At 37.6% G+C, this 12,089-nt stretch overlaps 1 protein-coding gene across 1 annotated transcript in view; it reads right to left on the minus strand.

Annotated features, from left to right (window-relative positions):
• The window catches only part of RNF150 (ring finger protein 150), a 72,847-nt gene that overhangs the window by 40,573 nt on the left and 20,185 nt on the right, over positions 1-12,089 (minus strand). The window contains exon 2 of the mRNA XM_072405858.1: positions 559-809. Within this exon, the coding sequence (XP_072261959.1) occupies positions 559-809 (251 nt within the window). The remainder of the gene's footprint in view (positions 1-558; positions 810-12,089) is intronic.

Raw genomic sequence — 12,089 nt, forward strand, 5'->3', positions numbered from 1 at the left:
AATAAAGCTCTCCAAGAATGGAGAGGATACACTTTCATCAGTGAAGCTGGGTAATCCAGCAGACCTGGAGTGGATTAAGTAATTTGCTTATTTGCTGGTAAATGTTTTGAATCCGGGACAAGATCTATTCCAGGTTTGCTGGATAACCCAGCTTTACTAATGAAAGTGTATCCTCTCCAGCCTTGGAGAACTTTATTAAATCAGGCCCAATATGTGCATAACTGCTGTTTTTTATCTGTGGCCCAGGGTAAACTGGAATCTATGTAAGGATATGTGCAGTAATCTGTAGGTGCCCTAAAATTGTCTAATTAAAATAACCTTAATTGTAGTCATTATGAAGCTGTTTGAAACAATGCAAATATTATTATGCATTACTAAATGCATTCTGATGTTCATGTGATGACAGCTCTACACAATGTATATTGTGTTATTTTGCACTGATGAACCTTAATAACATTAAATAGATGTTTGATGTGTATTAAAGTAAATGTACAGTTAAATTACAAAAAGAAACAAGAAGTTAAAACTGTATTAAAGTATTAAAAATACAGAACTTACCTGATTTCTGTCTCGAGCATTTGCATATCTGAACCTCTGGATGTAATAGAACACAAGCCAGGCCAGTGAAATGATCATTAGGACAATGAAAGATATGGAAACAAACACCACGGATGTACGACTGACAAACTTTTGTAAGTTTCGAGTTCCAATTGTAATATAAATAGTCACGTTTAGGTTCTTTTCAATTAGGCTTGCTATTTCTTTTCCTTTTGGCTCTGGGATCATTATTGCTACAATATCATCAACACCTAAAAGAAAAGAAGGACAGTGTTAAGAACATGAAGGCAATTATGTGCAATGTCAGTTAAAAAGATAAAGGTTACTAATCCATTTCTTTTTTCAGCTTACTCACAAACCACAAATAGTGCACAATAAAAACATTAAAAAAACATCAGGTAAGAAACAACTAATATTATCCTAATGTCTAACATACTGCTTAAATCTAATTAACAGCTGAAATACACACATGTGACCTGTGTAAAGATTTGCAGTTCTGTTGGAATACTATTGTAACTGGCACCCAATTGCCAGAGGTTAGTTTTTATTATTAATTTTTTATTATTTTTTTCTGCCTGATGTTGAGTTTTTATATGTGAAAGTATAATAAGCAGCTGGAGATTTCTATGGGATTGCTTAGGTCAAATGAAAAAGAGATGAAGAAAGATAATTTAAAAGATGAGACTGAAGCCAAGTACAATGTTTTAAGAGAGAAAAACATTATTGTGAATGCAGAGATATTTCAAGGGATTACATGGATGAGGTCCGTGATGTAGAAGAATTGCAAAACAGATTGACTTGGCATTGACATATGTCACACACCTAGATTTGATTTATTACATGTAATAGGTTTTTATAACATGAAATTCCCTGCTGGCTGCAATATTTCAACTCAAGGAAAACTACACAGGGATACAAGTGTCCTATGTATACCTGAATGCCTTTGTCAATGAATAAAGCAAAGCAAGTGTTTAAAGAGATACAGTATTGATTATATTACAGAGATATTCTAAAATGTTGGTTTGTTGGAACCCCTGGGAAAGATCATAAATAATTAGTGATTTTTCAAACTGGGTATTTAATTTATCACACATATCTTCAATCATGCCATCAATCATTTAGCCTATGTAAATGGAGAAAAATGTTCACTCCACTGTTCTGCGGTATGATTGTGTTTTCCACACTGAACATGGTGCAGAGAAAGCAAGTGAAGAAAGCTGCTGGAGGTGATCAGAAAGGAAATGATAGTTAAGCAATTTAAAGGCAAAAGACCGAGCATCTCCAAGCAGTCTGACAACAGTTGCAAATGATATTAAAGTAGAACTAAAAATCCATTTAGTCACCAGGAAGCAGAGGTTTTGGCAGAGGAGACATGCAAAGACTTTTATATATAATTATATAAAAGTCTTTGGCGCATGCACCAGGCAGTGTAGAGCCAAGATCCATATGTGGCACCACGGTGAATAGACTCAGACACTGGGGACAATGTGCACAGCATGAGTTGCATGCACAAGAGTAACAACATGCTGTCCAGTGGCCAAAGAAGATTGCTACTGACCCAAAAGAGTGGTGGCTTCTGGTGATACAGACGTGGAACTAAAATTCCACATTTGAGAATATATGATCAGGCAGGTCACTACTGCAAATAGGAACAGGCGATGTCTCTTCAGCAATAACCTTTCCTACCTGTGTGATCTCTCAGGTATATTTATCAAGCAAGGTACACATGTCGGATGATTCTCATCCAATAATCGCCTCTGGGCTAGTGACGAGAATCTGGCCTGTGTACATCGCTCCTCATCCGTCATTCCATCCTGGCGGATCCACGGACGATGAACGATCGTAATAAAAGTATAGTGGAGAAAGCGCAGTGGGGTGTCGCTCTGTTGTTCTCCCGCTCCCCATACAACAGAACAGCGCTGTATGTACAGAACTCGTTCTTGCATCTTCCAGTCTTTTGTTGTTGGAAAGGATCATGAAAGGTCCTTTCCAACGACAATTATTGCACGTGTGTACCCAGCCTAACGGTCTGTTTCTATTTTTAAAAATATTTTATAACAATAAACTGATGTTTGTTTATTTTTTACTATTTGCAGAAAACTCACTTAATAAACTAAATAAATAAACATTTTCCAATTACACCTGTACGGCATGTTGGGCTCTTATAAGAAAGCATAATGATTGCTCCATCAGACCTTTTTTCACCTCATCTACAAACAGATAAAGTGGTTTTCAATAACACACACAATCCATAATGCAACAATCCTACATTCTTGAGCCTTTATTCCTGGTTTTCAGAGTCAGTTCTTACACTTGTAGGTTCATTCAAGGAGTGACCTCATCTTTTCTATAATTGTTAGGTATGTGAGCTTTACCATATGAGATAATGTATGTATACCTGTGCCTGGGACCCAGGACAAATTACTGATAATAATATTGTTAGGATGTTATTGATAACAGATAATAATAATGTTACAATCAAGTTGGATTACAATGATTACAATTACACCCTATAGGCAAATCAGAAACCTTTCATCAGTCATATTTTTCAGTCTAATGATTACAGCTTGGCCTGTACTGCAGCCAATGATGTAGACAGCCCTACAGGGGGTAACATCAAAGTGTATTTATGGCTGTAAACAGTCAGAGAGGCTCCTGCTTGGTCCATTAGTGCATACATAGGACGCATTGCACAGCTCACAAAATAAATCCAGTGCCATTAGCATTTTCTCATAATCAGACTTTTTATGTTGACAAAGAATAAAGGTAATCAAATTAAAAACAAATGCAAGAATCTACTTTGTTTATAAACATATTACTTAGGTAATCAGTTCTATGCACAGTTTTCCAGCAGGAAAACGTATGAATTATACATTCCAAAATATCATTACTAATATGTAAGGAACTTAACCTTTATGTTTATCTTTTTATCATTAGGATGGGAAAATAGTAACGGAAAAAGTATTACAACTCAGATGTGACATCCAGCACGGGAGTATCTATAGGTATAGTATGGTAATTCTGCTGCATGTTTTACTGAGAAGAGTAAGAACTTGTTTTCTTAAAGAGTACCTGGCACTTTTTGTATTTTTACTTATCACATAATTTGAGTTTATACTGCAGTATTCTCCTTTGACTTTTAATCCTACTAAATGTTGAGGTGTAGATTAGCCACCAATGGCAGACTACTTAATACAGAACTCCAGTTTTGTCCATCTGACACTCATTTCCAGCATGTTTGGGATCTGTGAATCTAAAGCATTAAAATCAGAGAAGCAGATAGCATTTTAGACAGCAATGAAAGTCCCTGTACTTTCTGAGTTCCTGTAACAAGTGTTAAAGGGGAGCTATGCTTAAAAAATTAAACATTGCAAGCAGGCAGGTTATTCATTGCAGACAGGGCTATGTCACCTTTATAATATACCAAGCTTACCTGCCTGTTCACAATCTTTTTCATTCCCAGAAGTCAGCTATGCTTCAAATGCAAGGCTCTGTGTACATTATAAACACTCATGAGAATGTGTGGGAGTTACATCAAAAACTGGTATATGATGCCATTTAGCAATGAAGTAGAGGGGCTGGGAACAGACACAACTCTAATAAAGTGAAACCTTACCAATTTTAGTTGCAGTTTAAAGAAGAGCTTGTGGAAGTGTTAATTGGTTGTATGCAGAGATTTTAGACCTTTCTCATAAAAACAAAATCTTGTTTATCTATCCATTCCAGTCACTTTCCTATGCAGATTACAGCAGTTTATACATTTTACTGAGGAGGGTTCACTAAAATGGCTAAAATAATGTTGATTAGAATCAAGTTCATTACATGGAAAAAAAATTTCAGTTTCAGATTAAGCAGAAAAAAGTAAACATTTTAGCAATGTAATGATATGGAATGAATTTGGCATAAATCATGCCTAGGTTTATCTTAAAGAGCAATACAAAATAAATTTAGGAGAACTAAATTATCTTGTTTGTTGCCCTTTCTGGTAAAAAAAAAAAAAAAACAACAGGTAATTCCACCTCAAAGATTTAGAATAATATGATTTGCCCCAGCTTACAGGCTGCTGCAGAAGAAATATTTGTGGACTCTGGGGTTATTATACACTACACCAGCTTGCCCCCATTTTTTTTGTAGGAAGAGCATTCCTGCTTAATACTCAATCCCCACTGTGTACCTTTGCATTGGGGCTCAATGGTTGTTAAGGTACACCACATACAGCATTTCCATTGGCTGATGGTTATTGGGAAAAGAACTGCACTGTACTGTGGAATGTATTATGTGCTAAGGGCTGCAACAAGACAAGATACCAGGATCCAAGAGGACAGCAAGGGAAAGAAAAGTATGAAAACTTGGGATGGGTTTGAAGGTAGGTATGAAAAGTCTAGCATGTTGCTGTACCAAATAAGAGGGTAAGTGTTTATTTTTTATATACTTTGCTCCTACAACTTATACATTATGATATGATTTACATGATGTCTAATACAAAACAATGCACCTGCATTTTACATAAAATTACTTTGGAGTCTTTTTTCCCAATGAATGCAACTCAGACTCAGTTAGCTTTTAATAACCAATAGGATCTTACCACTACATTTTCAATGGCAAAAAAACATGTAAGAATAAACATTTCTGAATAGTTAAAAAAGCTCCACAATTTTCTATATTTTCCTCTGTGACATTTGTCATAAAAGAGTCCTGACAAGTCTAATAGAACCAACTACTGGCCAAGAGGTAGAAGTCAAAGAGCTGGTGAACTGGCAATCTACAAGTTGTCTTTTGCCCTAGGCAGACCCGAACATCTAAAAAGTTAGGAAAGTAGCAATATTGTAAATCGTAATGTTATCTGCTGACATACTGCTAATATTTATCCTGCAATTTTTGTTTTCCAGGCTGTCTAGCAATGTGTAAAATAGGACCTGTCAGTCCCTGGCCTGATATAGGGCTGATGAGTTACGCTGTAGGCAAACATGGGCTCATTAAACTGTCTGCCTTAGCACATCACAAGCACTTAGCTGCTCTGACTCCAGATAAAAGCTCTGCCTTTGGGTGCTGACTGTCCATCACATTGACTGTTTCTTCAGTACCAGCCTGCCCAGGTTTATTTTATGTATATAGGTGGGCAAAGCTTTTTTAGGCATATGCATGTATTATGTGTAGGTATAAATTTCACCTGACAGCCACCTGCTACCTGCTTAACAATAGGGCAGATCCACTGTTTTGTTGTTACAATAGTCATTTAAACTCCTCACTATCTGAACAGCGGACACCCTGCTCAGTGCTTAGCCACAGACAACTAATGTTTAAAAATTAAATACAGATTGCATCTCAGATGTTTTTGCAGAACCACTAAATGCTATGGATTCATAAAAGTATATATGTATAAATTCCTTTAGGCAGCTCAGGCCTAATCAGCTGTACAAAACATTCACAAAGGCTGATGGTTATGATGTACACAATTCTCAAGACCAAAACACAATTTATTAAATAGAATACAAACCCACATGTATCAAATACTATGTATATCCAGCATGAGAATCTTGGTCTTCTCTTACTGGTTCTTCATCCTACGCCACCCGACCCAGGTGTGAGATTGGGTGATGTAAGATGAAAAAAAAATTTGCTGATCTCACTGCTCATCTGTGAGATTGGCAAATTTTTCTCCTTGAGCAGAAAGGCTCATTCTGCGCATGCCCGAGATGCTCGGGCATGCGCAGAAACAGCAACCTGACAATGTCAGTTAAAAAAAAGGGGTGTTGCACCTACAAAAAAACAACTTACCGTATTTTTCGGACCATAAGACGCACTTTTATTCCCCCTAAAGTGGGGGGAAAATCAGGGTGCGTCTTATGGTCCGAATGCATATTTTTTTACTTACCTGTATCCCCACCGGTCCCCGCAGCCAGTGTCCTCTTCCTGTGTCCCAGCGTGCGGCACTTTTGCCCGCCCACGAAGGCGGCGCCGATTGGTTTGATGAACAGGGAAACACAGAGGAGGAACACAGACAGAGGCAGATAGCAGCCAATGTCTGTGTTCCTCCTCTGTAGGAGGAACAGCAATAATGATACAGCAATAATGATATACAAATGGCGAGGTGCAAATGGGTCTTTAAAGTATGAAAATGCTAGTGCAAATGACATTTGGTAAAGTTTGTTGCATTAAGGCAGACTATTGCTACAATGCAGGTATGTTGGGGTGCCATATAAAATTATCTAAATGAGCCCTTAAAGTGGAAATTAACTCAACATTTTACTTCACATACAAGGGTAGACAACCCTTCTATATAAAGTAAAAATGTTTTTTTTTTTTTTTTAAGTGCAACACCCTTTTTTTTTTTTTTTGTGTAGCACCACTGCCACTGCGATTAGGATTTAATGGGAGCGCAGAGCCTCCCGGGATACTTACGTCATGCATCCCAGCAGGCTCTGGCCGCTTCTTCTGTGCATGCCCTTATCTTGGGCATGCGTAGAAGGGGCATCTTTTCATCCAAGGGGTAAGAGATGCTGATCTCACACATCCACAGTAAGATCGGCTCTCTTTTTTTTCTCCCCTTTACAGCGGCTACATCATCTGATCCCACACCTGCGGAATAAAGGAAAATTTTGTTTCATCAGAATATCAACTGAACAAATCGGAACATAAACAGTGAGAAAAAAAACCATACTCACTCACCACAATGGAGTCATATTTTAGCTAATTCTCAAAATGATCTTGTGCTTCTGGTAACTTGCCACTGTGTAAACTTCCCTGGGTGCTGAAAACTCTTGACTGGCTTTGAATAGTCACACAATTCATTTAAAATAGCTCATCCTGTGAAACGAGGATGTGGAGAATTCTGATGTCCCTTATGAAATGTATGTGCAGCGATAATTAAAACATTCCAATTTAACTTACAATGTCAGTGAAAGGAGGCTACTTTTAGAATTTCTTTGAGAATGAAAATCTTAAACACTGAAAGTATTTATTAAGAAGAACAAATTCCAAAAAAGAAAAACATATTTAAGTAACTACTGAAAACCCATTTACCTCTAAAGAATAGGAGCGGTGATGTATGTTTCTGTGGTTACTAGATGACAGCTGAGAAATGTAAAAACCTTTAGGAAATATTCTGCTAAAATGTAAGAATTTGGAAAGAATTAAACTAAAAAAGTGCTCATAATAAAGCACAAGCTGTAAAAATGGACAAATAATTTATGCCTAATAAATCTGTATGTATCCATAGCTGACCACTCGAATCATTCCAAAAGCATTTTTAATCTCATAGCAGCTTTACTTTAAATTTTTTCAGTCATTTTAAAAACAGAAATGTAATAAATATACAGACCAATGATGTAAAGGTGACCCTTTATTTCTTTGCTCTGGGTGGGTAAAGGAAAGGGTCACAATTTAAATGCTAATTGAGTGGTTATAAATGGGGAGAAAAAACTCAATGAGCTCTATTTATAAAGCAGTGAATCTGACATTCCCTAAAACGTTCCCTAGTGGAGACTCCACTACTGCCATTTATGCCTATTATGGGGACCTGGGTGAATTTATGCAGTGTTGGAGGTTGATAGGCAAGTAGCCTAAAAAAACAAGCAATACATTGTTTTTCACCAGAATTTTGGTGGTCCAAGCCTCCCCGCACATGAGCGGTCTGAAGTCTGTAAATTTAGTGGTCCGTGACATCCAAAAGGTTGGAGGCCACTGCTATACTGAAACATGAAATTAGCTTACCAGGTAAAACTTTATATTAGGCCAGTCACAGCCCTTCAAAAAAGCCTTATGATGCATGAACTCTTTGATGTGATTTTAACAAGAAGAAATATACTTTATAGTTTTATTATGACTGTTTCCCAATGTTTAGAATTAGTAGGATGAATACAGTAAGTATTAAACTCTCACAATGGTAAAGAGCAAAATAAACCTTTCAGTGTCTTAGTGACCCTAGGTGCAGCCAGCTAACAACATAGAGCCAAATGGATTGTATCCATGTAACAGCAAGAGATCTCACTGCCTATTACTGCTAAGTAAAACTGACAGTGTAATCAAGAAGAGAGCTTGTGACATCAGGCGAGCCACCAGAGGCTTACAAGTGAAGTAGATGCTGACCTAACGAGCGCACAGTGAAATCGCGTGAGAGACTGCAATCCTCTTATCTTCCTTTATTGCATCCTGCTCTAAATTGAATACCGTGGAATCCATTACGATTTACTGAATGGCGTGTAATTATACAGGTTACAGATTGAATATTATTACAAAAATATGCAGATAGTTATACATAAACCTAACATGTTATTTATTTGTTGTGTCAAACTCATCCAGAACAAGAAGGGAGGATGTTTGTACACATCTGAAGTATTTTGTGCCCATACATAGGAATTCTCCTGTTCACAAATTGGGTATTTTTTGCTTGAAAATTGCCTTTCAGGGAATAAGAAGCTACAATTCAGCCCTGTACTCAACATCACACTGTCAATGGTCTGCCCAATTCAGCAGTTTGCTACAATTCATATATGTGTTTATATGATTAGGTTATAATGGTATGTTAATGCTGTGTTGTGTATGCTTGATGATTTTGGCAAAAAGCTCACTCTCACCAACGAGTTAAGTTCTGCTTTAATGCTCTCTCCTCCAACTAATGAATCCAGAAGGCCTGTATGATCACTAAATATAGAGAAGTCCTATAAATAGATGGCAGACTGAGCATCTGTTACCCAGGTTATCAAAGTTCACTTACAGCCATGTGAAAGCCAATCTGCTAAACAAAGAACATAAAAAGTCATGTCCTGAAACGTTGAGACAACACTCATTTTTTAAAAACCATTTACAATGTCTTTTAAGCATGCATTATATAGCGCTATGGGGTTTATATATATATATATATATATAAATAACTTTGAACTGGAACAGCTTTTCACCACTATGCAAATGTCCTAAGTGTTTGAAAAACATTTTTTTCGAGTGGTTTTACTTTTTTTTAAAAAATCCTTAGCAAACACCTAAGAAAAAGCCTAGCAGTTGCCACCAGTTATCACTCCTGGGCACCCAGCGGTTGCCAGCTGATGCTTAGGAAGCATAAATGGCACATATACAAATACTGTATGTATGTGTATATATATATATAAATATTTATGGTACTTTTTTTTAGAAAGTTTTTAAATATCATCACTTTCTCATAAAATACATAAAAAAATGTTTTTTTTTTTACTTTTTATTGTACGAAAGACATGCAAATAATACCTTTGTGCTCCTATGGCTGGCTTCACATCCAGAACTGCCAGTGTATAGAACAGATGCAGGCTAAATATACAGAACAATTTATTCCCACTTGCATACAGCTGTCTGCCCTTATCGCTGCAAGGCATAGAACACATGATTCTATGAAGTCCTGTAAGAATTTTCCCATTCTTCAAGTAAGACCACATAACATCCAAAATGCATCTCGCCTATTTTATAGTTTTGTTGATAATTTGCTAATACACCTCTTTGCTTATTCTTCCATGAACATTATATTTGGTCAGGCAATGCATAGTGGTGGATCACCAGTCTGCTTCAAATCCCCTCCAGATCTTTCCTGCTAATATAGGGTTAATTTGCATACCTGACCTTTATAAAAGCTATTCTCTATGAGGTGTTTGATGTCCATTTCATTCAGGGTAGTGGAAACATCCACATCTACAGGTCTTCTATCTTCTACCTTGTAAGAGTCAATTAATATTTACTTTCACACTGTATGTTTTAAAAAGTCCAAGGCTGCTGGGAATCAGGCTGGGTACACACGTGCAATAACTGTCATTGGAAGGGATCTTTCACGATCCTTTCCAACGAAAAAAGACTGAATGATGCAGGAATGAGCGCTGTACATACAGCTATTCTGCTCTATGGAGAGGAGGGGGAAGATCGACGAAGCAGCACTTTGCTGTGCTCTCTCCCCTTCACTTTCATTACGTTTGCTCCTCCTTCCAGGATCCACCAGGACAGATCCATCGATGAGCACTGTACACATGCCAGATTCTCATCCAATACAAGTGCCCTGAGGCGATAATCAGACAAGAATCATCTGACGTGTATGTAGCCTAAGCAGTTCACCTGTACATCAACACACTAATAAACCAACATAAATTGGTTAAATGAAACTAGATCTGAGACACTATAGGCTATCATTGCTGACTTTTCTAAATTGCTGGCTGATTGCCCAATGAATCTAACCTAGAACCAGTCCAGACATTGCTTTCACTTTTCAAACTGAATGCTTATTCCAGGGCCAGCGACTTAGTAACTGTTGAAGCCAGAGGCAGCTTGACAAGTGGCATTTTTGGAAGGCAGTTAGAAGCCTCTGTGTTTCTGTTAGTACAGAAAACCTTTAGGGAACTTACACATAACCAGGAAGTATTTTATAGCAGTACTCCAAAAGATCTTGTTTTTATTTCAAAGGCAGTCATTTCTAATAGGCATTATGAACACACATTTGTGAATGTATTTCACAAACTTTTTACATATGTTTACTGACCAGTATGTATTGACTGAAGGAAATGCTGGTGGTTAGCAGAAATACCACATTGAGCAGTTTGAACCAGCAATAAGCTGAATGTACACAACAAAAACATTATCTGCTAGATATCAGCACCTGTCATCCTCAAAATAAATGGCCCTAGGCAATGTACTCAACTTCACCTACTGTTCCTGTCAATGCGACACTGCTAATTAGAATTCCTCACTGAGCAGAGTAGGACTGAGTGGTACATTACTGTCCCAACACATAATCATCAAAACTACAAACCAGGTCTCCTGATGGAGAATTCACACAAATCCTTTCAAAAACAGCCAGCACACCAAAGTAACAACTTGGCCAATATTAATACCAAGTCATGTAATAAATAGGACAAGCATCAGTCGTGCTAAATGTAGGGTTTGTTTAACCTCCCTAGCATTCTAATTCTGTCCAAATTTTCATCCAAAAAGCGGTACATTTTTTTTGCATGGAGATTTATTTTACATTGTAGGCTATAATTCTTAGGCATAACTCACCGGAAAATGTGCAGTATTTAATAAATGTATTATTAAACTTTAAATAAAGTATAGTATATGAACATTTCTTTGTGTTGGACTCAATACAGCTATTTTGTATTGAATCCAATACAAAATTATTTGAATTTCCCGTCGATTCGCCCGCCCGCACCAAAGCATGCACCAACATCACCGGGAAACCCCAGAGATCGTCTCTGCATTACGTGGCTGAAGATCGAAGAAGACGGACGTGTCTTCAGGACCTGCGGGGACCAGCAGAACGACAGGGGGGCAACAACGGAGCAAGGTAAGTGTTTTTTTTTTCAGGTTACAACTATCCCAAATGTGACTCGAGATTACCGCTATTTGCAGGTGTAAACCACCGAGTCACACTCGGGATTACTGCTAGGGGAGTTAAGGAGGAACTAAACTCAAGAACAGCCAAAAAATACTGCAGCGCAATCGATCGGTCCAAAGGTCCCGGGCATGGACAGAAGAAGCACCCAAGAGCCTCCCAGGATGTGTGACGTGGGTATCCCGGGAGG

This window comes from Pyxicephalus adspersus, chromosome 3 (genome assembly GCF_032062135.1).
Source record: "Pyxicephalus adspersus chromosome 3, UCB_Pads_2.0, whole genome shotgun sequence".
NCBI classification, from domain to species: domain Eukaryota; kingdom Metazoa; phylum Chordata; class Amphibia; order Anura; family Pyxicephalidae; genus Pyxicephalus; species Pyxicephalus adspersus.